General features: G+C 37.2%; 1 protein-coding gene across 1 annotated transcript in view; it reads right to left on the reverse strand.

Moving 5' to 3' along the window:
- The window catches only part of CFTR (CF transmembrane conductance regulator), a 157,264-nt gene that overhangs the window by 11,868 nt on the left and 118,779 nt on the right, over window positions 1-26,617 (reverse strand). The window contains exons 21-22 of the mRNA XM_081800915.1: window positions 22,018-22,272; window positions 8,433-8,588 (exon numbers count right to left, since the gene is read on the reverse strand). Coding sequence (XP_081657041.1) covers window positions 8,433-8,588; window positions 22,018-22,272 — 411 coding nt within the window. The remainder of the gene's footprint in view (window positions 1-8,432; window positions 8,589-22,017; window positions 22,273-26,617) is intronic.

The following is a 26,617-nucleotide window of genomic DNA, read 5'->3' on the forward strand; positions in this document are numbered from 1 at the left end:
TTTATTTATTTACTTGAAAGAGAGAGAGCAGGGAGGAGGGGCAGAGGGAGAGGGAAAGTCTTAAGCAGACTCCACGCTGAGCACAGAGCCCAACGTGGGGCTCAATCTCAGGACCCTGAGACCATGACCTGAGCCAAAACCAAGAGTCAGATGCTTAACTGACTGTGCCACCTAGGCACCCCTGGTTTTCTTAAATTTTAAGATTTTATCACAGTTGCTTTGTGTCTTCTTTAAAGAAATAAACATTACAGCTACATTAGAAGCCCCTAGTGAACACTTATCTCATCCCAATGTCCTTAGGATAAGGAAACAGATCATTGTAAGTTGTGGGAAATTAAAAGTTTTATACCTAGCACTTTTCCTTATTAAGAGCAAATATAATAGAAAATTGAACAGTTAAAAAATTATGTTTATGAGTTATAATTAACTCATTAGAACAAATTCCTATTTTGTTCACATAGTTTCCTTGGATTCCTTTGATAAGTCTAGCTTCCTAAAGGATTTTGAGATTGTTTGAATGTATAGACATTTTATTTAAACACACACGTTCGTCTGGTCTATAAACCAAGGCACACCTCGACTTGTACAACCAGGAGAAAGCTACAACTTAGAAATCAGTGAAAAAGTGGAAATCAAATATTTGTCTAAGTGAATGCATGTACCAGATGAGATGGATCCTGCTGAGCTGACAAAATGACCATCTAATACCCTGCAAGGAGAAATGCACAACTATCACCCTGAGACACTCTCCTTGCCATATCACTGTCTACTCAGGTCTGCCCGTGCAGCTAAAAAAATGTTTTAGAAGAAAATCACTGTCTCAGAAGTGCTGATATCACAATACTAATACTCAGTCCTCTCTCTGTGCATATGGGTAAACTGAAAAATACTTTTGATGTTAACACTCAGAATAATATTTTCTTCGCCTTTTTCCTTTTGCCTTTGGTTAATATCCAGTAAAGAGAATTGAGAACTACACTTTTTGAAGTCTTAGTTTTCACAAATTGCCTTACACTGAGGGAGAAAGCTCAGTGTCCATCTGATCCGTTAGAAACTGCACAAGACAGGTGGGTGTCTGTGCCTCTTGGGCAGAACACGAGTATCCTCACCATGGCAGTCAAGTTCAAAGAGGGTCACATTAAAGACCTCATTCCCCAGGGCACAGTTTATGGCTTAAAGAACAATGTTGTACCAAATATCTCAGCATCCATCTGGAGAGAGCAACAAGACTTGTGCTGGTAGGTCTTAACCTGCATCAAAATCATCTTCCTGGGGTGCCTGGGTGGCTCAGTTGGTTAAGTGTCTGACTCTTGAGTGTCTGACTCTTGATTTCGGCTCAGGTCATGATCTCAGGTCATGAGACTGAGCCCGGCCTTGGCCTTGGCTCCGTGCTGAGCATGGAGCCTTCTTAAGATTCTCTCTCTCCCTCTCCCTCTGCCCCCCCCCCCCCGCCCCTGCTTGTGCTCCCATGCTTCCTCTCTCTTAAAAAAAAAAAACATCTTCCTTAGGGGCACTTACATTGCTTTATAATATAAGGGATGAATATATGACTCATGAGACGATGGATTATTTGTGCATCTTCCTCCAAGCTTCCCAGGAAATGAAAGTAATGTCCAAATAAGCTAAAGAGAGCAGACAGACAAAGAGCACTATCGGGGAATTCTGATAAACGAAGAATCAAATACGAAGTGGCCCTGAAAACTTGAGTCAATTCATTATTTAAGCAATTGGGTTTATTTAGTACCTAAAGTTCAAAGGCTTACCAAGGGAATTTTGCTCTTTACTGTTTTTTACATTTTTTAAAAAAGTATTGTGATTCTTTATATAAAAGGTTTCCTGCATTACTGAGAAAGACAGGAAATAACCACTGTGAGGGTTTACCAAATATCAGACCATGCGTGACACGCTTTGGAGAAATTATCTCTGCTGGGAACCAAGCAGATGGAACACAGAGCTTCGTTTTACGACAGATTTGCCGTATGCCAGGTAAGGCTCTTGACATGCATTATCTCTTTTCATCTTTCCATCAGCCTAACAAAATAAATCCTATCATGGCCCATGAAGAAATCGCAGCTGGGAGAACTTCAGTGACCTTTCCAACATCACTTAGCTAGTAGATTGTAGAGCTAGAATTCAAACCCAAGGGTGTTTGTTTCCAAATGTGTGTTCTTTACCACCCCAGCAAAATGTCTCAAGTCCTAGGCAAACCAGTTTTTATTCCTGATCTGGGGCTCAGGAATGATTAAAGGTTGGGCAGAAGCAGCCCAATGGGTCTATAAAGAGCCCATCAGTGCTTAGCGGCATAGCCTTTGTGTCAGCATCACTAGCCATCCCCCGGTGACAGGCTCAGTTTCTACACCACGAAGGGAGAGACTTGCTTCCTCTTCCTAGGCAGAACCCGAGTTGAAGGGTTTTTATACAGGTCACAGTGTCTTTGTAACCTTCAAGGATATTTACACATCCAGTGGAACAGAACAATAGGAAATTTTAATTTGGCCAAATGGAGTAATGTCATTATTCTGGAGGACCATGGGTGGAGGCCAAAGGTATCATGACAACAAAGCAGCAACAGAAGTGATTAAAGGTAATGTGGCTTGCAAAGATGCTGTTAACAATGCAGCTCTACGAACAGGAACCCACGCTCTTTGAGCCTCACTGTTCTCACTGTCAAATGGGGAAATGCCACCTTTCTTCTCAAACCTACTCTACCTATAGGCTTTTCCATTTTGATAAGTGTATGGCAACTTCACTTCCTCAATCCAGAAATTTTAGAGTCATCCATGACTTCTTTCTCCCTGATCCTCCCAAATGGAATCAATCATCAGTCCTGTGGATTTTCCCCTCAAATATATCTCAAATCCAGTTATTTCTCCAACTCTACTGCCACCATATAGTTCAAAACACCAATATCGCTCTCTGGAACACTGCAAGAACCTTTTAATCGATTTCTTTCTTCTCACTCCTGCCTCCCTTCTATTTTTATTTAGCAACCAAAGCAATTGTTACACATCTCAATTGGATTATCATTAACCTTTTGAAAAACCTTTGGCTTTCCATTACACTCAAGGCAAAATGTAAAATCCTTAAGATGGCCTGCAGACCCTATATGACTTAGCCTCCCCCCCCTACTTCTTCTGGCTCATTTTAGTGCCCTGCTCTATCACCTCCCTTTTTCACCCCAGCCACATGGCTTTATTTCACTTCCTCAGTTTCTTTATACATTCTTTCAATCTGCTTAAGAATCTCAGCCTGTCCATTCTTCCCATGGCCAATCTTTAAAGGAATAATACTAACTACCCATTAAAACTTTGATCTTTTTATGTCATTGTTGAGAAATGGTATGCCCAATTTAATCTCATAATAGCTTAATAATTCATATATAATACTTATCAAGTGTTTGGCAATGTTATATGTTCATTTTATTTAAAATAGATATATATTCAAAATTGTGAAGGAAGAAAGCTGTGGAAATTCGACATCTAATAGGCTTAGATATAGTGGATTTGAGACCACCCAGAAATTCTGTAGGTCTTTTGTTTACAGTTGACGGTCTAGCATTAAAGTAATGCTTTCATTTTAATTCTAAAAAATTAACTGAATGGACCAGTCCAGTTAGAATGATTTCATACAATTAACTACACATTTCATTCCTGTCTTATAAATAGCATCTCTTCCTTTTAGAGGTGCCAGCCAGTGTCTTAGTTCTGTTTTCTAAACTGTTTGAAGTTTCCACAAAGGCATCTCTAAAGCCAAGAGGCCCTTGCAGTTCACCTATGTCCTTTTCCCAGGTTTACAAATTAAACAGCCAAGGCCCCAAGAAGTTATGTGGCTTGGCCAAGGTGACACAGTCAGATGGATTATACAGCAAAAAATACAGCTGAAACTAAAAATCACAATGATCCTCTCTTTTAAGAAACTATTCACCAATAGGAAAATGAGGATGTGTAAATATTTGATATTTATTTAATGTCATGGATTATGCATAAAGAGCAATTCTTAGGACTCCAGGAAGAATAAAGAAAGCACCATTGTTCACCAGCTGACTAATCTCTTTCCTGAAGCTGATTCCTCAACTCTTCAACTCAGTGGAGACCGCCGCGCCTAAATGGGGTGCTCTGAGTGGCTCACATCCCACTGAAGCAGGCAGTATGCTTTAGCCTTGGATGTCAAATGAAACAAAAAAGCAATTTGGCTTCCATGGTGATTGAATATAGCATAAATTAAATAAGCGGGAGGAATGACTCCTTATCCTTATGTTTATAGTGCTGTTTTGTTTTGGCCAGAAGGGAAATATATATACACATATATCATGTAAAGTTCTATTAAAATGGGGCTCCGATGCTTATAAGCAGCAGAGTGGCTGTGATCTTACCTTCTGGCAATGTCTGCAAAATTTTATTATAAGTTGAATCTATACAATAAAAATCTATTCAATTCAAACAAATCAAGATTCTAAGGTTACATTATAGAATGTCTAAAAATAAGTGTCGTTTGGCTTTTAAGAATATCTATTAACGAGAACAAGGTGAACAAAGTATTAGTCAAACATGTTTAAGATTTAGAATAGAGAATAATTTTATAATGTTAATGTACATATTATTTATTTACATGTAAATGGCTGCATGTAAGACGTTCAAGTATTTGGTTCCTGCAAAGTTGTTTAATGTTTCACAACCTTTTATACTACAACTTTCCAGTATACACTTTGTAGAGATAGCATTTTAAAAAATGATTTCCAGATCCAACAAAATTGTTAAAATTTTCAAATTTTTCAGCTCAGAAATAGTAACATCATACTAATATCCATACTAGTTATTTTTCTCTTCTCCCTTTTTTTTCTCTTTTTTTCCTAAGCAAACTCTACCCCCAACGTGGGGCGCAAACTCACCACCCTGAGAATAAGAACCCCACGCACTACCCACTGAACCAGCCAGGCACCCCTTCTCTTTTCCCTTGAATTTCGCACCCCGCCCCCACTGTAGTCTTCGCTATAGTCCAGGATCTTACCACACCACAGCTGGAGAGTTTCTCAGCCCATCTGCCCGCCTCTCGCCCGCTCCCTCCCAGTAGTCCCTCTCCCACACGCTGCTGTCGGCAGCAGGCCCTTCCGCCATCCCTTCACCCTGCACTTCCTGGCTCAGAAAAACTCAACTCCTTCCTCACCGGGCCATCTCAGTACTTATCAAGTCTTTCCCCCTTTGCCCTAATACTCCCTATCAGGTGGACTCCCCTGGCCTTTGCGCCCCAACTCTTTCTAACCCTCTTCTCTGTACTTCATAATATCCCTGTCTGGGATCCTGGAATATCCTTTCCACCACACACTGCCCCCAACCTTTCTAAAACCTACAAACGTCATGGCCCATTATGACCCACCTTAACTACCGCCTTCTCTGTGAAACTGCCCGTACTCATTTGCTGCTAGCAGTGGGAGGAGGAAAGGAGGAAGGATACAGCGACAGTGAGCCGACGGAAGCAGCAACAACAAGCGCTTCCGCCTGTCCTCACCCTCCTAAGAAGTGCCCACAGCGCCCCCTTGACTCATAACTATATCTAATTAACTGTCTTTCGTTTATCATTTTAGTTTCTTCTTTTGGTCTCTGACTTCAATTTTGAACTTCTCACTGGAAGCTCATAGGTGGGATTGGGACCTCAATACCTTTCACATAACTATAGAATCTATAGCATAGGGAATTATAGTACGCTATAATTTTAAGCATATAGGAGTTTCACAACTAATTATTTAATTGCTATTTATTATTACACTGAATGAGAACTGCTGCACTTCCAATTCCATTGCTCGAATCTAGAGATACGTGTTTTGGCCGTATCTGAGACCCGGCAAAAGCCGTTCCAGCTCTGTGGTGGACAGTCCTATGTGGGCATGGATTATTTTCCGGTCATAAGGTCTCATTGCAAGTAAAACCATTTACTTGAAACAGCTTGCAGCCTTTTAAAGTCGTCATTGAAGTTTTACAAACACATTTAAAAACTGTTTCTCTGTCTTTCAAGAATAAAGTGCTCAACAAAGCTCAAAGCTAATAAACAATTGCAAGTCTTGATGTTCGAATTGCCTAAGGCAATGGGGCTCTGACCGGAGGCCACACTACCTCCTCTCCTTGCCCTCAGACAGAGCTCACCGGTAAAGCAGGACAAATTAAAGAAGGCTCCACCTTGAAATGTGCACAGTAGCCTTTTTTCTAGGCTGGTGCATTCTCCAAGATTGCTTTCTAGCTACAGGAGAGAATGCCATGCGTGCGCGTGTGTGCGGGCGTGCGCGTGTGTGCGGGCGCGCGCGCGCGCACACACACACACACACACACACAGAGCAAGAATTTACTGAAACTAATGATATCTTGTGACTCTACAGCTGATGTCTCAGGATCACTATGAGGGAGAGAAAAAGTTTTCTCTTCGAAGTTTGTTCCTGTTTCATGTGTCTCAAAATAAGTGACTAATTGACCCAGAGATATCTGATGATTCCATGTCAGAGATGCCCTTGCAAGGTCAGAAAGATGGAAGGAAGAAAGATGGAAAAGCAAACAAAAAACAGTTCTTCTTGGATTTTTTACCCTTTCTTCCTTCTTCTTCTTTTTTTTTTTTAAGATCAAACTCCAGGCAAAGAAGAAAAAATTACTTAATTTGAACTTCTAAAGGAAAGTTAGGAAAATAAAAGCATCTCCTAGTTAGGATATTAAAAGGGCATGAGGAGCTTGCCCTCTCTCTTTCTCGGTCATTCACTTAATGTTCTCAAGATGTCACTGTAGAAAAAGTAGTACATTCTGTCTACAGATATCCCTGTGATACTAGGAGACAGTCCCAGAAACAGGATCATAAAAATGTAGAATGAGATGCATCTATATTAGCATGATCATGTATTTTTGAAGGCATATCTCAAAGTATTTCTTGTTTAGTTGATATAATTTTATAAAGCTTGAAGCCACAGAAGAGGGGAAATGAAATAAAGGCAAGTTTGGAAGATTTACTTCAGCAGAAAGAGAAGATAACTGGTTCATTCAGTTTTCCTCCAGGTCTTGCATATTTAGGTTCCTTAAATAGAACACATAATTTTTAATAAATCTATCACATGGCAGATAAACTAAAGGATCCCCAGTGAAATTGAAATTATTTTTTAGAGCTGTACTTATGCTAATGTATAGATTTGTGTGAATAAGGACAAAAAAAAAAAAAACCCAAAATCTTCACTACTGCAGTTAGAAATGGGACCAGGAGACTTAAGAGTCAAATGAACAGCAACGTGTCTTAGACAACCGGACAACCAGATTCTATTCCATGTTCTTCAACATTGTTATCTTGCCTAAGGCTATCACCTCAGGATACTCCTATTCCCAGTGTTTCTTTACCTTTAGACCATCTGACAATCTTTTCTTTCTTTCTGAAAAACAATACTGTTTTTCAAAAATTCGACCAGGATTAAGCTTCTGGCAATATGGCAAAGTCTAGACAAAAAAATTAAAAGCATCAATCCAGCAGCTACAATATTTAGTGCCTCATTAGGTGAAAAAAAGCAAATGTTCCACACTAAGGTAATCTATCAAGAAATACAAGCTTTTTTCTCAGGCTAGATTTATAGTCCATCTATCTGGAGATGCTCCTGGCATTTTAATTTTGTGTTAAATGTGGAGAATTGTTTAGAATGTGCTGGTGGAATGGATTCAGCCCATTAGTACAAAGGGAGCAATGTGGTAACTAAAGCAGTGAATATGCCCACAGAGAAGAAAGCAAATGCCAGTAGAAATGCAACACGTGCCTTTCAGATTTGGCTCTAGTAACGACATTCCTTGGTTTCCACTGAGATCATTTTAAACTGGAACTGCTGCTATTTCTCTCATATGTAAGAAATCCTCTTCTACAATGACACACAAAGAATGCTACTAAGCCAGGGAAGCTAGAGATCCTTTGTGACCCAAATCAAAGAGTGACATTTAAAAAAAAAAAAAAGCTACAGATTAATCTGACATGGTTCATTTTATGCAAAGAACAAAAAACAATCATTAGACTTTCTATTTTCAATTCCACTACTTGGTGCTTCCAAGTGTTTCTTATTTCAGCAGCATCATTTACATCTTGCAAAGCATTTCTCAACCTGCTGGGATTGCTAACTTGGAGCTCAGACCACTGAAGGAGGGGAGAAAACACTGATTAAAAACAAAAGTCCCATGCTCCCATGTGGATTGTGTCTTCTGGGAAAGGCTGTCAAAACTATTAATAGTTCAATCACTGTATGGCAGAGAGTTCCAAATTTTTAGAGATAGTTTTCTTTTTCCCTATGAAAACAATGCATTGCAGAAAAAAAGATAGCAATAAATAACAAATACATTTTCCAGGGAAATGTGATTTTCTTAAGTGTCAAATAATGGTGAAAATATATAGTTAGTCACCTTTTTTTTTTTTATTAAGTCTTTCTGACTTACCTGTGGGATCACTCCAAAGGCTTCCCTCCACTCTTGCAAAGTTATTGAATCCCAAGACACACCATCTATTTGGATTTCTCCCTCAGTGTTCAGCAGTCTCAAAAAAGCTGATAATAAAGTACTCTTCCCTGATCCAGTTCTTCCTAAGAGGCCCACCTAGAAAACAAGAACAACAGAATTACTCCTGTGACATACAGACACCGTACGAGAAATGTAATCTAGTATTATACTTCACTAAAAAACATTGAAACTGGGTTTGTTTCTGTTTTTTTCTTAATATCACGAGGGTAAGATTTCAACTTATTCATTCAGACCTTTCTATAATACTCCCAATTCTGACCAACAGTGATCTGGGGCAGAGCAACCCTGGAAAAGAATACAGAAACTGGCCATAAGGAACTGGACTCTTAATTCTGGACCCTTCATTTATCACTGACCTTTACTAATGGCGTATAGGCTAAAAATACCCATTTTGCATCAGGGAAAACAAAGATACAGTGTCTTAATGCATACCATTTCTAAGGATGGCCAAAAGCAGGGACCTATATAGCTTGACCTAGTTCCTAACATGAATATGAGCTTGAAAATTAATGGATCTGAAACAGTTCTAATGTTCAGATACTGTCCATAATATATTAAGCACCAGTTTAGGCCTGACAATAAACAAGAAAAAGTTAGGGCGAGCTCTGTGTTCCCGGAGAAGGCAGGCCAAGCCTTGCCACTCAATGGATAAGCACTTGGACAGTTGTCAAATCAAATTCTTACATCTACCCTGCCTGGCAGGAAGAGAACTTGGAGAAGCAAAAAGGATATTAAGGAAAAGGAAAAAAAAAAACAACAAACTATTCTTGTAACCAAAAGACTATTAAGAGCATAGAATGTCAATGCCATGTGATGCAAGGGGAGTGCAGCTGCTACAAGATAGGGGCCCCACCTCTGTGTTCCATGTTGGCTTACATCCAGCACTTGGATGAAGATGCTTTGAGTGGGCAGAACATTCCTGCAGTCATTAACTGAACACTGAAATATGGCCTAACATTGAGTAGCACTGAATAAATGTTTACTTCCTTCCCCTTAGATGACTCCTGTTTTTCTTTTGTCATTTAGCTTTTTTTTTTTTTTTACAGGAGAGCTGAGCCAGTGGTTTTTTAGAGGAATGCTTTTTTACACTATCTGCGGCGAAGAACAGTTTTGTTTTGCTTTGTGTTTTTTTAGTTTCCGATCCACTGCATAACAGTACTTTAAAATAAAAGATAATAAAAATGAATTTCTACATGCTTACTGTCAATTCTTACACTTTTCAGAGACCACTAACAGCTTATAAACCAGAACCAGTTCATGGACCACAATGAATGCTTTAGAGCTTCTGACAACCCATGATAATAATAATTTATTGAATACTTATTAGGAATCTGGTAATAAACTAGGCCTTTGGGATAAGCTGGTAAACAATAATGATACCATGTCTTTTGTTTGTAAGAGCTCTGTAACAAGACTTTCATGAATGCTTGTTCTCTGAGACAACTGAGAAAATCAGATAAGCCAAAAGTTATACACAACACCCTTTTGACTTTCTTCACACTACTAATCAGAAGCAGTAATTATTGTATTTATTTTTTCTTGATTATTACTTGTGCTAACCCCAAGAATTTAAGTTCAACAAGGACAGGGTGGTCTACATTGTTTTCCACTGAATTCTCAGCACCTGCCATTAGGGTGGGTGCACATAAAGTACTCAATAATTGAGTGTTTGGATTGACTGAGGGTCAGGCAGATGGAAGGATGAATGAATGGACAAATGGACATGTGGATTAGATAGATGGATGGATGGGTGGGTGGGTGGATGAATGGATAAAAAGAAGGAAGGAAGAAAGAGAGGAAAAGGGAGAGGGAGGGAGAGAGAGAAGGCAGATGAATGAACAAACTTATTTAGTTGATCTAACAAACAAATGATTTAGTTAATTTTGGTCAAATACCAAATCAAGTTTTATTTAAAAATCTTGTGAAATTTAATATGCACACCTCCATTTCTGAATCAGCCCCTGCTGTACAAATATATTCATCATATGCCATGATTTTTCAACCACAACAATAAAGCTTTTATAAGCAATCTGAATATGCCTTGTGTAGGTGAGGTATGGGCAGAGGAAAGTTCAATAAGAGGAAGTGATTTGCTTTAAAGTCATATCACAAATTTAATCAGACAACAAAAAGAAATAAAAGGTGTCCACATTGGTAAGGAAGCAGTAAAACTTTCACTATTTGCAGATGACATAATAGAAAACCTGAAAGACTATTTGCTAAATTGCTAGAACTGATACACAAATTCAGTTCAGCTATAGGATACAAAACTAATGTACAGAAATCTGTTGCATTTCTATACACCAAGAATGAAATAGCAGAAAGAGAAATTAAGGAATCAATCCCATTTACAACTGCACCAAAAATAATAAGATACCTAGGAATAAACCTAACCAAAGAGGTGAAAGACCTCTACTCTGAAAACTATAAAACACTGATGAAAGAAATGGAAGATGACACAAAGAAATCGAAAGAAATTCCATGCTCATGGGTTGGAAGAAAAAATGTCTATATTACCCAGAGCAATCTACACTTTTAATGCAATCCCTGTCAAATTACCAACAACATTTTTCACAGAGCTAGAACAAACAATCCTAAAATTTGTATGATACCACAAAAAAACCCTGAATAGCCAAAGCAACCTTGAAAAAGAAAAGCAAAGTGGGAGGCATCACAATTCCTGACTTCAAGTTATATTACAAAGCTGTAGTCATCAAAATGGTATGGTACTGGCACAAAAATAGATACACAGATCAATGGAATAGAATAAAAAACAGAGAAATGAACCCACAGCTATGGGGTCAGTTAATCTTTGACAAAGCAGGAAAGAATATCCAATGGTAAAAAAAAGGCTCTTCAACAAATGGTGCTGAGAAAACTGGACAGCAACATGCAAAAGAAAGAAACTGAACCACTTTCTTACACCATACACACACAAAAAAATTCAAAATGGATTAAAAACCTAAATCTGAGACCTAAAACCATAAAAATCCTAGAAGAGAGCACAGACAGTAAACTCTTTGACATTAGCTGTAGCAACTCCTTTCTAGATATGTCTTCTGTGGCAAGGGAAGCATCAAAATAAAAAGCGTCTGCACACTGAAGGAAATAATCAATAAAACTAAAAGGCAACCTACAGAATGGGAGAAGATACTTGTAAAGGACGAAGCTGATAAAGGATTAGTATTCAAAATCTATAAAGAACTTATAAAATTCAACCCCCCACACCCAAAAAATAATCCAATTTAAATATAGGCAGAAGACAAGAATAGACATTTCTCCAAAGACATCCAGATGGTCAACAGACACTTGAAAAGATGCTCAACATCACCAGTCATCAGCGAAATACAAATCAAAACTACAATGAGATGTCACTTCACACCTGTCAGAATGGTTAAAATCAACAACAAAAGAAACAACAGGATTGACGAGGATGTGAAGAAAAAGGAACCCTCATGCACTGTTGGTGGGAATGCAAACTGGTGCAGCCACTGGGGAAAAAATATGGAGGTTCCTCAAAAAGTTAAAAATAGAGCTACCCTACAATCCAGCAATTGCACTAATAGGTATTTACCCAAAGACACAAAAATACTAATTCAAACAGATACAGGCACCCTGATGTTATAGCAGCATTATCTACAATAGTCAAATTATGGAAATGGTCTAAGTGTCCATCGGCTGATGAATGGATAAAGAGGTGGTGCACAGGGCGCCTGGGTGGCTCAGTTGGTTAAGCGACTGCCTTCAGCTCAGGTCATGATCCTGGAGTCCCGGGATCGAGTTCCGCATCGGGCTCCCTGCTCAGCAGGGAGTCTGCTTCTTCTTCTGACCTTCCCCCCTCTCATGCTCTCTCTCTCTATCTCATTCTCTCTCTCTCAAATAAATAAATAAAAATCTTAAAAAAAAAAAAAGAAAAGAGGTGGTGTACACACACGCACACACACACACACACACAATGGACTACTACTCAGCCATAAAAAAAGAATGAAATCTTGCTATTTTCATCAACATGGTGGGAGCTAGAGTATTTCTTTCTTTCTTTCTTTTTTTTTTAGAGAGAGAGAAAGAGAGAGCATGAGCAGGGGAGGAGCAGAGGGAAAAGGTGAGAGAGAGAATCTCAAGCAGGCTCCACCCTCAATGTGGAGCCTGACACAGGGCTTAATCTCACAACTCTCAGATCACGACCTGAGCCACAGTCAAGAGTCAAACACTTAACTGACTGAGCCCCCCATGTGTCCCTGGAGCTAGAGAGTATTATGCTAAGTGAACTAAGTCAGTCAGAGAAAAGCAAATACAACATGATTTCACTCATATGTGAAATTTAAGAAACAAAACAAATGAGCAAAGGAGGAAAAAAAGAGAGAGGGGCAAACCAAGAAACAGATTCTTTTTTTTTTTTTTTTGAAGATTTATTTATTTGACAGAGAGAGAGACAGCAAGAGAGGGAACACAAGCAGGGGGAGTGGGAGAGGGAGAAGCAGGCTTCCCGCCGAGCAGAGAGCTCAATGTGGAGCTTGATCCCAAGACCCTGGGATCATGACCTGAGCCAAAGGCAGACGCTTAACGACTGAGCCACCCAGGCGCCCCAAGAAACAGACTCTTAACTACAGAGAACAAACTGATGGTTACCGGAGGGGAGGTCGGTGGGGAGATGGATGAATTAGGTGATGGGGATTAAGGAGTGCCCTTGTGATGAGCACCGGGTATTGTATGGAAGTGTTGAATTACTATATGTGCACTTGAAACTAATATCACACTGTATATTAATTAACTGGAATTTAAATTAAAAACTTTAAAAAAATAGATAAAAAATAATAAAGTCATATCACAAAATTTTAATAAAAAGTACCTTGAGTCCAAACCTCTATATCATTAGCCAGGGTTCTAATAACTAGGATAAATGACCATGTTCCTTTTCAAGAAGCAAATACTGAAAGTCTTCGAGAACTCAGTTTTTATGTTGGTATAAGACTAAATTGAGAGGCAATCAGTAAATCTTTTGTTTAGCTTTAAAGTTTTGTAGCTAATCTCTGGTTCTTCTATATTATTGAACTGCTGATATTGCACTGTGTCTGACATGTTTTAACAGCAAGGAATCTTACTGGTTCATACCTAACAAAGTCTTCTTGTTTATATAATTGGCACACAATAATTCTTTTCCGGGATTTGTTTTTCCAGGCTTCTCAGTGATCTGTTGAATAAGGCCAGAGTACTTCCCGCAAATGAGCTTTTAAGGTATATCCTAATTCCAAGTCAGTGATTTCTAGTAACTTCACTGAACTTCCTTTCTGAGAATTTTGGATCAAGATAAATCAAAATATTATGTGGACAGCTAAACAGTGTTGAATTTGATGCTAGCTGTAATTGTACTGTACCATGAATAGAACAGTCTCAGTACATTCTTTTGAGTGCCTGATTCACTATTTTCGTATTGCAACAGACTGAAACCTGCTATAATTATTTTTCATCTTCTGTGGTCTCCACAAATCAAGATACCAAATAAAATGAAATTTAGATCTCCAAAGTGATAACAACTGTAACTTTTATATACTTATCATTAACGAATCATAATTCTTAACATAGTAAGTTCTTGAGAATATGCTCCTCATAACTCCAAGATAAATTACAGAATGATTCAGCTATTAAATACCAATTTTTATCAAGACAGGATGCCATATGTGTTTAACGAGTCAAAGAGACATGTAAGTGCTTATGCTGCTATGATCCGAACCCTTGATACTGTTTGAATTGCTTCTGGCATCTCAGGATTTTGAAGAGACTACAAACAAAGAAGGCAGCAAGCTCACCCAAAAGAACAGACCTTGAATTAAATATCTATTTAATCAGAGGACTGTCCAGTACTGTGACAGACACAATTTACCACCTAGCGCATTTGGTAAGTCTACATTTATCATGAAGGACCTGGCTCCATATTAGAATCCCAGTCTGCATTTGAGAGGAAAAGAAAAGGGAAAAAGGAAGAGATATTCCACTGGGGGAAGGTAATCTGGATATTAAAATTCAGGCAAAAAAAATCAAAAGATTTTAAGAAAACAACTATTTGAGATTAAAAAGAAAAAATAGGGTTGTTTTTTTTTTAAGTAAAAGTTGTGAAAATCTTGCCCTATTTCTCATGCACTAAAAATAAAATTTAAAATGCAGATTCCGTGAAGTAAAGGCCTAAATTAAGAGCAAAGAAGATAAAGAGACATCTCTTCCCTAAAATAATTGTTATGGACAAAGTGTTTTAATATGAAAACTGAATAACTTTTTTGCATAAAATACTGATTTTTAAAATCCCTCACCATGCTATGAACTGAATATTTGTGTCTCCCCCAAATTCATATGTTGGCCTTTGGGAGGTGATTGGTCATAAGGGTGGAACCCTCATGAATGAGATTAATGCCCTTATAAAGAAACCCCAGAGGGGCGCCTGGGTGGCTCAGTTGGTTAAGCGACTGCCTTCGGCTCAGGTCATGATCCTGGAGTCCCGGGATCGAGTCCCGCATCGGGCTCCCTGCTCGGCAGGGAGTCTGCTTCTCCCTCTGACCCTCCTCCCTCTCATGTTCTCTGTATCTCATTCTCTCTGTCTCAAATAAATAAATAAAATCTTTTAAAAAAAAAAAAAAGAAAAAAGAAACCCCAGAAAGCTCCCTCACCTCTTTCACCATGTGAGGTTACAATGACAAGACAAACATCTATGAGGAAGTGGGTTCTTACCAGACAATGAATCTACTGGCACCATGATCTTGGACTTCCCACACTCCAGAATTGTGAAAAATAAATTTCTGTTGTTTATAAGCCACCCAGCCTATGATATCTTGTTACAACAGCCCAAATGGACTCAGGCACACCATCTAATCAAGAATGCTGAAATCCATTAAAAATTAAACAAGAAATGCCCACTTGAGTCCTTTTCAAATGTTTTATTTTTTTTTTCAAGAAGATGAATTAGACCAGAGCTGATCTTGCAGGATTTTGGATAATCAAAATAATACACTGAATTTGAGTCTTCTTCTTAATTTAGCATGCAAGAAGTATGTGTGGGGCATTTTGTTATAGATTGCAAGATGCTGTTATAGGTTCTAAGGGCAAGGCAGTAGAAACAACAATCTTAAGAGAGCTGCTCAGAATAACATCTTAACAATCAATTCCTACACTAATCAATCATATGACCTAGAAGTAGGTATAAGTTATTCATTCATTCATATTTAACATATAGTAAGCTAGGCAATGTGCTAGGTAAAGGGATGAAAAGATGAAAAACAGGACTTCTGTTTCTGTTCTTCTTATATTCCAAAATATAAGGAACTTGAATGTTATCACTCTGTCCTAACAAGTAAAAAGCTGACCAAACTGAAAAATCAAAAGTCTTCTAACACCTGTTCATTTTTAAATTTAAATTTTGCAATACTCCAGAGCACTAAAGAATTTTGCTCTTCACAAGGCCTCCCTTAAGAGAAATTATTTTATGAGACTGTAACCTACTGGGTTTTTTATTAGAACTCAATTGATCTAGGGAATGAAAATACCCAACTCCAGCTCACATTAACCATCCTGTGGCATGCAGTGAAAGCAGTACAGAGGGAAATTTATAGCATTAGATGCATATATTAGAAAAGACATATCTAAAATCAATAGTCTAAGTTTCTACCATAGGAAACTAGAAAAAGAAGAGTAAATTAAATTGAAAGGAAACAGAAGAGAAATAATAAAAACTAGAGGAGAATCACCTAATTGAAAATAGGAAATCAGTAGAGAAAAATCAATGAAAGCTGGTTCTTAGAAAAGATCAATAAAATTAATAAGCTTCTAGCCAGGCTAACTAAGAAAATAAGAGAGGTGACATAAATTACTAATATTAGAATTGCAAGAGTAGACATCACTACATATCCCATGGTAAGAGAATAAAAGAATACGATAAGTAACTATATGCCCACCAATTTAACAATCTAGATGAAATGGACCAATTCCTCAAAAGATAAGTCTTCCAAAGCTCATACAAGAAGAAATGGACAATCTAAATAGGCATATATCTTTTAAAGAAATTGTATCAATAATTAACAACCTTCCAATTCAGAAATCTCCAGGTCCAGATAGATTCACTGGTGAATTCTACCAAATATTTAAAGTAGAAATTCTACCAATCCTCTACTTCTTCCAGGAGATAGAAGCAGAGGGAATGCTTCCTAAATATTCTATGAGGCCAACATTAACAGAATACCTAGACCAGGCAAAGATATTAGAGACCAACATTTCTCATGAACATAGAACCAAAAATCTTCAGCAAGTTACTAGCAAATCAAATCCAACAATGTATAAAGAGATTATATATACCAAGACCAAGTGGGATTAATTCCAGATACACAAGGTTGGTTCAAAATCAAAAATTGAATTAATATAATCTATTCTACCAGTGGGCTAAACTAGGGAAAAAAATCACGATTGTAACAATAGATGCAGAATTCTTTTGACAAGTTTCAATGCTAATTCCTGATAAAAACTCTCAGCAAACTAGGAATAGAGGGGAACTTCCTTAACTTGATAAAGATATCTATAATAACCCTATAGTTAACATCATACGTAAGGGTGAGAAACTCAAAGACTTCCTGCTAAGGTCAGGAACAAGGCAAGGATGTCCTTTCTTGTAACTCCTTTTCCACATTATACTGGAAATTCTAGCTAACACATTAAGACCAGAAAAGGAAATAAAAAGCATACAGATTGGGAAAAAAGAAATAAAACTGTCTTTGTTCACAGATGACATTATTATATATGTAGAAAATCTAGAAGAATCAGCAATGAAACTCCTGGAGCTAATAAGTGATTATAGCGAAGTTGTAGGATACACGGTTAATATACAAAAGTCAATTGCTTTCCTAAATACCAGCAATGAACAAGTGGAATTTGAAATTAAAAACATATTACCATTTATATTAGCTTTCCCAAAACAAAATACTTGGATATAAACATAAAGAAATATATACAAGATCTAGATGAGGAAAACCACAATACTCTGATCAATGAAATCAAAGAAAAATTAAGTAAATGGAGAGACGGTCCATGTTCATGAAAACGAAGTTTCAGTATTGTCAAGATACCAGTTCCTCCCAACTTGATCTATAGATTCAATGCGATCCCAGTCAAAATCTCAGCAAGTTATTCTGTGGGTCTGACAAACTGATTCTAAAGTTTATATGGAGATGCAAAGACCCTGAATAACCAACATAATACTGAAGGAGAAGAACAAAGTTACAGGACTGACACTACTCAATTCCCATGACTTTGACTTATAATTGACTTAAAAGATCAAGGCTGTATAATATGAACACCTTCAGTTCTCCAGCTCTTTACTCATCTTTCTCTTTAACTCCAGTTATCTGCTTTCCTTCTGTCTCAAAAAACAAACAAAATAAAACAAAAAAAAACACACAAAATCTCTACAGGACAAAGGCAAAATCCCTCCATGTAGCCATCCTCTTAGGCAGGTGTTCTTGCTATCTCTTTCCCACCACCAATATTGTTGTTCTACATAACTCCTCATTTCAGTACTCACCCATTCCCTAACCCTTTGCAGTTGGACTTCTACCCTCATTTCTCTACACCTAATGACTGTCTTAAATTGGGCTCTTAAACTTGAAAGGGCATGTATCAGTGATACAGACCACTGCCTCCACATCCAGAGTTTTTATTCAGTAGGGTTGAGTGGGGCTCAAGAATATGCATTTCTCACAAGTTCTCAAGTGATGTAGATGATCCTGATCCAGGGAACCAACTTTAGAGAACCACTGCTCTCTTGAAGATGACCAAAGACCACTTAGTAGCAAAACTGGGTAGGATTCTCTGAGTTTTCAACTTCCTTTATTACTTCATCTCCCAAGATTCATAATTTCTATCATCTTGCTCCAATCTTGTCTTCTATTTTATCCTTTCTGGATCCACCAATCTGACCAAACCAGTCATTGTTTTCTGTACATGCCCCATGCCTTGTATTGTTCCCTCTGCCGATAGCACCCTTTTTCACTCACCTTTGCTTGTTCAAATACACAGTTCAAGTCTCAAAGTCTCCCTCTAAATGCCACTTCCTGTGGAAAACTTTCCCTGAATAGCCTAACTCCCAGCCAACTGATACTAACTGCTTCCTCCTTACCTTAGCATTTTATCTTTTATTCAAGGGTATAACAAGGTTTTTTGGAATCTAAAGCTTATACAGTATGGAGGAGTTCTTTCCAGGAATAAAGATTTCAAAATCAGAAATAAAATATTAAGTACAGGGCCTTGGAAGGGGCTCAGGCAAGTAAACGTCTCTGAAATTTAAGCTTTGTTAACTTCACAGTGATCCACCTCAGTTCTTACTGGATCTTGCATTTCCCCCTTTAGATGGCCATCTTCTTGGACAAATATCTCTTCTTTTCTCTTTCTCCCTCTATCCTTTGGCTCCTTCTTTTTCTACTTTTAAGGGAAGCAGGTGAAAAAGAACTTTAAAGTCAGACAGATCTGGGTTTAAGATCCCTGCTAACTCACTCACTTAAGTGAACTTCAGTTTCTTCCACTGCACAAAAGAGGTAATAATATCTACCTTTGAAATTATAATAAGATTAAATGTGATAGCAAATAAATGTCTTTAAACAGTGCTTAGGACATGATAAGGACTTGATAAACATTAGTTTCCCTCTTTGGATGGCAAGATCCACAGCCTTATGTAAGTAATTTTCAATTCCCCCAAAGCACCTACCATTCCTTGCAAAGAATAGTTACTGAACACATATGGCCTATTTTCTATATAAAGGTTCAGAGAACATGAAATGCCTAAGCATACTGCTTCTTCCTCATTTCACAGCAGCTCTTATTATTTACTCCCACATCAAGGAAACTACCTACAGAAATGAGGACTCTGCAAATCTGTCACTCTACTAGGACTTGGTTGAATTTAATTTAGTGGGCAATTGAGCATCAGTAAAGCAAAGGGTTGGGAGGATGTCAGGAGGAGGGAAAGGAAATAATTTACCAGGGCTTTTCACTCTGGTTTATATCAACCTATTTGCTGCTATTGTTTGTAACCTGACATCACTTTTGGAATCTATCATGGTGGTCTCAAGGACATTCTCAACTGCCTGTGGCATTCACTTATGTGCAAAGCAAAAGAGAATACTTAATTATGTGTTTTCTCACATAACAAAAGGACCAAAAGCAAATAATTAATTTTACATAGTTCCAAAGCATAACTTTAACAATGTAAACAACCTCATTCTAATAATAAGGGATAAATTTAATCTAAATCCTAGTCTTTCCATTTATGCTGATTTAAAACTGCTCTCTAAAATCACAAATGAGAGAGGAGAAATAACAACCAACACCACAGAAATACAAACAATGCACTGTTTTGCACTATTGGTGGGAATGTAAATTGGTACAGCCACTGTGGAAAACAGTATGGAGGTCCTCAGAAAGTTAAAAATAGAACTACCCTATAATCTGGCAATCACACTGCTAGGTATTTACCCAAAGAATACAGAAATACTAATTCAAAGGGATACATGCACACATATGTTTATAGGAGCATTATCTACAATAGCCAAGATATGGTAGCAGCCCAAGTGTCCACTGATTGATGAATATATGAAGAAGATGTTATCTATAAATATGTGTGTGTGTGTGTGTGTGTGTAATGGAATATTTTTTAACCATGAAAAAGAATGAAATCTTGCCATTTGCAATGACATGGATGGAGCTAGAGAGTATAATGCTAAGCAAAGTAAGTCAGAGAAAGACAAATACCATATGATTTCACTCATATGTGGAATTTAAGAAACAAAAGAAATGAGCAAAGAGAAAAAAAAGAGACAAATTAAGAAGACTCTTAATTATAGAGAACAAACTGATGGTTATCAGAGAAGAGGTGGGCTGGGGGATGGGTTAAACAGGTAACGGGGATTAAAGAGAACACTTGTGATGAGCACCGGGTGTTGTATGGAACTGTTGAATCACTATATTATACAACTAAAACTAATATAACACTGTATGTTAACTAACTGGAATCAAAATAAAAACTTAAAATTAAAAAAACTGTTTTCTCACAAAAAAAGAAAAAAAAAAACAAATCCCATTCTTGATGAGCAAAAACATAGTAAGAGGTAATTTTAGTAGTATGGGAATTTATTTACCCTAACTGTAAGATTAAAAAGAAGAGCCTGGGTGGCTCAGTCGGTTAAGCGTCTGCCTTCAGCTGGGATCATGATTCCGGGGTCCTGGGATCGAGTCCCACGTCGGGCTCCCTGCTCAGTGGGGAGCCTGCTTCTCTCTCTCCCTCTGCCTGCCACTCTGCCTACTTGTGATTTCTCTCTCTGTCTCTCTCTCTTTCTCTCAAAAATAAATAAGATCTTAAAAAAGAAGAGTCAAAATTTCTGCTGTGCCAGTTCAAGCCATTTAGCATGGTAACATTTTTGCTCACCCTATATTTCTTTAATAGAATTTTCTCCAATGCATCAAATTATGAAATATTCCTAAACCGATGGGCCAAATAAGTGATAATAGTCTGTTGCTATATTGGTGACAGTGATGGTGGCCTAACAAAGTTTACTGACCATTAGCTCAGTGGTAAAAAAAAAAAATCTCTATTTGAAATTAAACCACAAAGAGAGAAAGTTTTAAAATTCAGTTTTCATAAGAAGTGGCTCTACAGTATGTTATCTCAATTTAAAAAAATAAAGCAATCAAAGGAATATAATAATCATGTCTAGATTTATGGAGCAGCCCAGAATAAGAGATTTGAAATATAAAATATAATTTGAAATATAAAATATAACACCACATTTCTGGAACATGAAATATAGGGAGAATAACTGTCCCTTTCTCCAAGAATCAATTCCAGAATTGGTATATCTGAATACCATCCATGTATTCAGCCCAGGGCTGAGATCTATAAGGACCACTTCAAAATAATGCATGGTTATTTTTGCTTATTAAACAATAAAATTGTTGCTTGGTAAACAACTTTTGCTTGGTAAATTATTGGGAAAAAAATCTAAATAATCCATACCTTGATTAGAATTCCAAACAAACAAACTGAACTAAGCTAAGAAAAAAAGTACCACTTGTTTGACAGAGTATAAATTAGGTAAAATTCATGAAGAAATTAGATAAACAAAATATTTCTCTTACCTGAAATGGAAGACAGTTTCAACATGCAAAATCTAAAATATTTTATAATTTTGGTTTATTTAACAGCTTCTTTTAGTTAGTAACCTAGCAATTGATTAAATACTCTACAAGTAGAATCACACTCAAAATGAACCAACTATATCGTTTCTGTCCTCGGCAAAATAAATATCATATGAAAAAATAATGGCTTTATAATTAATAACTTGGAATATGTATATTCAATATTGGCCCTAGTCTACAATAATATTGTTACCAATGGAATTTACCAAAACATTGCTTGAGGCTCCTGAGATTTACTTAACTAAACACAGGTCAAACAAAGCAAGGAATATTTAAATCTCACCCTCTGGCCAGGACTTATTGAGAAGGAAATGTTCTCTAATATGGCATTCCCACCATCTATATACTTTGCTGTGAGGTCTTTGACAGTCATTTGACCCCCTGAGGGCCAGATGTTATCATCTCTCACATGATGATTCTCAGTAATCAAAACTTTTGAGAGCTGGGCATCCTTGGATGGTCTGAATGACTTGGTGGGTGGTTTACTTTCTTCTGTTGGCATGTCAATAAACTTGAAGACTCGGCTTACAGATCGCATCTGAAATGAAATAATATTTTATGTTTGTTTGTTTAATAACTGCAGGCAATGTCCTAATTAGTGTGATGTTTCCTTAAAAAAATAACATGTAAGATGTGACGCTGCTCATCGTCACCTGGTTATTTATCAGGAGGTTTTTCAATGAACAGGAAATAATTGGATATAATTAAAAGCTTAACCAAAGAGAATTAACTAGGATTTATATAAATGGGCTCTGTATTGACTTGTTTGTTTTTGTGATCATTTAATTCTCAGTTATGCAAGCCACACATAAATGGCCAAATTATACTCACAGGAATAGATGATGTCAAGGGGAAATTTTTTCTTCAACTATGAGCAACACTGCACACTGTTGTACATCTGCTATATTATAATAAAACATTCCATGCTTCAAAACCACTACTGAAGATTCTCACCTTTCTCTCAAACTGCCTGAAAAACTGTCTACAATTCTGTATGTCAACTGGGTGGCAAGTGAAGCTTAGTGAATTTTGAATGACTTCACAATAATCTTCAAACAAATTTAAGTCATTGTTCTATATTAATAATCTTCAAACAAATTAGTAATCTTCAAATTAATTATAAACAAATTAATAATCTTCAAACAAGATTAGTAATCTTGTTAGTAATTACTTCAAATTAGTAATCTTCAAATTAATGATAAACAAATTAATAATCTTCAAACAAGATTACAATAATCTTCAAACAAATTTAAGTCATTGTTCTATATTAAGTCATTGTTCTGTATCTGTAATTATGTAATTATTAAATAATTACATTTTTATATTAAATTACTTACAGACCAATTTCCATTGCTGACATTGTAAAATGTCACTGCATATAAAAGTTGTACTTGAAATTAAATACACGGTTGCTCTATAAATCTATTCATGTAACATTTAATAAAGTATATCTTTAATGTATACAGAAATAAAAGAGCTCAACTATTTTTCAAAGTTGCTTAAATTTTTTAACAAGGCCATATTCTTCTGGATAGTTATGATTTATTGTAATTTGGAATATAATTTTAAAAATAGTCATGCAAATAATAGGCACTTAATAAATATTTGAAAAATTCATAAAGGAATAAAGGAATGAATATGTGAATGATTACATATATACGAATCAGTAAATGAATAACAAGAAAGAGTTGAAGACTTTGAATTCACTCAATTCCTATTTTTGATAGATAATCCTTGATGGCTCAGCCATGCCCAGGAGTTTTTACCTTACTGGAAGGAAATTTATTGCTTTTTTTTTTGTCTTAAAAGTAATTTTTTTTTTAAGATTTTATTTATTTATTTGACAGAGAGACACAGCGAGAGAGGGAGCACAAGCAGGGGGAGCAGCAGAGGGAGAGGGAGAAGCAGGCCCCCACGGAGTAGGGAGCCCCATGCAGGGCTCAATCCCAGGACCCTGGGATCATGACCCCAGCCAAAGGCAGATGCTTAATGACTGAGTCACCCAGGCGCCCCGTCTGAAAAGTAATTTTTTTTTTAAAGATTTTATTTATTTATTTGACAGAGAGAGACACAGCGAGAGCAGGAACACAAGCAGGGGGAGTGGGAGAGGGAGAAGCAGGCTTTCCAGCGAGCAGGGACTCTTGGTCAAGAATTCAACCCTCTTGGGGTGCCTGCGTGGCTCAGTCGATTAAGTGTCTGCCTTCAGCCGGGGTCATGATCCTGGAGTCCTGGGATTGAGTCCCATGTGTTTAAGTGTCTGCCTTTCAGCTCAGGTAGTGATCTTGGAGTCTGAGATCAAGTCCCATGTCAGGCTCCCTGCTTGGCAGGGAGTCTGCTTCTCCCTCTCCCTCTGTCTCTCCCCTGGCTTGTGCTCTCTTAAATAAATAAATAAAATCTTAAAAAATAAAAATAAAAAAAAAAGAAAGAGAGAGAGAGAAAAAGAATTCAACCCTCTCCTTTACAATGTTAATTTATAACCTTATTTATAGTTAAGGGTTAGATTATTGGAAATGATTTCTTTTGCCAAAAAAAAAAAGATGGGAATAAATGTATTCGAGGCATTTGCTTCTATTATTGCTATTTTTCCTTATCAGAACATGAAATGAGAAATTTTTTTCATCTTTACTGTGGAATTATTGGTAGACAAATCAGAGGAATTTAAATACTGATCCTTAATTGAATGTTAAATATTCCAATCTTAGCAAATGTAATTGTATTGCCTGTTTCACATGCTACTGATCAAGCTTGCTGTTTGTGAAATTCTTCCATCTAGAAATTGTTGCTTCATTTTTTTCATCTTGAAAATATCTTCATATCATTTTCAATAATTTTTCAAGATTCAAGAGGAGAATCCTTTTAAACCAAACCCATTGTTATTGGAAGTGAAATATCCAAAGCCCACATCCATTATAAATAATTCTAGAGTGGCTCCCACACATAATAATTTCAATTGCAAATTATGGGTGACTTTCAGAGGTTGTTAAATCCTGATTCAGTTATTTTTTTATTAACTTTGAATTAAAGTATACTCTTCCATTTCATCGTAATTAATTTTCCTAGAGAGCTGCTAGCCTATATAAGGTCTGGAAGATCAATTAGAATTGTAACTACCATTGAGATGGAACTGCCAGAGAAATAGCTCATTTAAGGGGCACCTGGGTGGCTCAGTTGGTTAAGCAGCTGCCTTTGGATTAGGTCATGATCCCAGGGTCCTGGGATCGAGCCCCACGTCAGGTTCTCTGCTAAGCGGGGAGCCTGCTTCTCCCTCTCCCTCTGCTGCTCCCCCTGCTTGTGCTCTCTCTCTCTCTGTCAAATAAATAAATAAAATCTAAAAAAAAATGCATTTAAAATATTTTATTGTATTTATCCTGCATAAGAATAATATTACACTCTTGAAATGATTGAGAGAAATGCAGAAATGAAGCTTAATTTTATGAAATAAAAAGTCTGTTGACATTTCTGCATGTCGATGCTGTGAAGAATTCTAAACTAGTCTTTTAAGTGCTTTAGTACATCAAGAAAGACACCATATAAAAAAAATCCTTTATATTTTAATACTTCCAAACAGTAAGCAAAACACTTAAATATTGCTATCTAAACTACTCAAAATCATATGTAGTGCTATTAGAAAATGACATTTAAAACCATTATTTTGGCAGCACTGAAATGTATACAATTTTTTTGCATAAGGAGTTGTGAAGAGTATAGCAAATTACATACTCCATTAGTGAGGCTTACCACTGAGGGTGAATCTAGAACTTCTAATGTCAAATGTAGTAAATAGAATATACCTATCAAATTTAGAAAATGAAATTTTCAACTCATCATCTTTCATATAGTCTAGTTGCTTAAAGTGACCCCAAGACAGGCTCTTATAGTTACCCACAGCATAGTCAAATATCCCTGACCAAGAACAAGTTCATCTTAACAATGGACACTCATGGGCGCCTGGGTGGCTCAGTTGGTTAAGCGTCTGCCTTCGGCTCAGGTCATGATCCTGGGGTCCTGGGATCGAGCCCCTGCATCGGGCTCCCTGATCAGCGGGAAGCCTGCTTCTCCCTCTCCCACTCCCCCTGCTTGTGTTCCCTCTCTCACTGTGTCTCTCTCTCTCTGTCAAATAAATAAAATCTTTAAAAAAAAACAAAAAACAATGGACACTCATGCACAGCATTCGAGCAGACACTCATTCAGTTCAGCAGGTTAGGACATTTTCTGATGGGAAGAAAAGGTAGCTAGTGCAGACACCTGCTTTATGACCAATTTTGCAACCACTGAAATGCCATTACTGAATAGATGATGTGGCCAGATAGTAAGTTACTAATTCCTTGTACCTCACAGGCCCTCCAATTGACACATTCTACTTCCACTGCTTTTTCAAGGAGGAGCCACAACAGAACCAGAGCAAAAAAAAATCAATTTTGGTCTTTCTAGTTTCAAAAATTGACTTTTGGAACCAGAGATGGATAGTTTGAAAATTTTGAGCCACATGAATATTGGCTGTTAAGATTTAAAAACTAAAGCTTGAAAGACTCAAAGCACAGTGTTTATGTAAAAACAGTAGCCATAGATGAATTTATGATGGATGAGAAACAGCTCCTCTCCTCACCCCACAATCTGACTCATGAATGGCGGTAACAAGAGGACTTAGACACCAGTTCCTTTAAAAAGGAGTCCTGCCTTGCAACCAAACTCTAGTTCTAACCTTGAGTAGATTTGAGGGATTTTTGGAACATAGAAGGCCTATGCCTCAATATCAAGGTGGAGCCCAGGAATGAGGCATGCCTTAGAGAAACTTCCAGTATGTGGCATAGCATGGAAGCAGTAGAGTGGGCATGGGTGCTTGGCATGTCTAGACCCAGATAGCTTCAGATTCCCCTGTATTT

Source organism: Leptonychotes weddellii, chromosome 12 (genome assembly GCF_054177405.1).
Source record: "Leptonychotes weddellii isolate Sample4059 chromosome 12, ASM5417740v2, whole genome shotgun sequence".
NCBI lineage: Eukaryota > Metazoa > Chordata > Mammalia > Carnivora > Phocidae > Leptonychotes > Leptonychotes weddellii.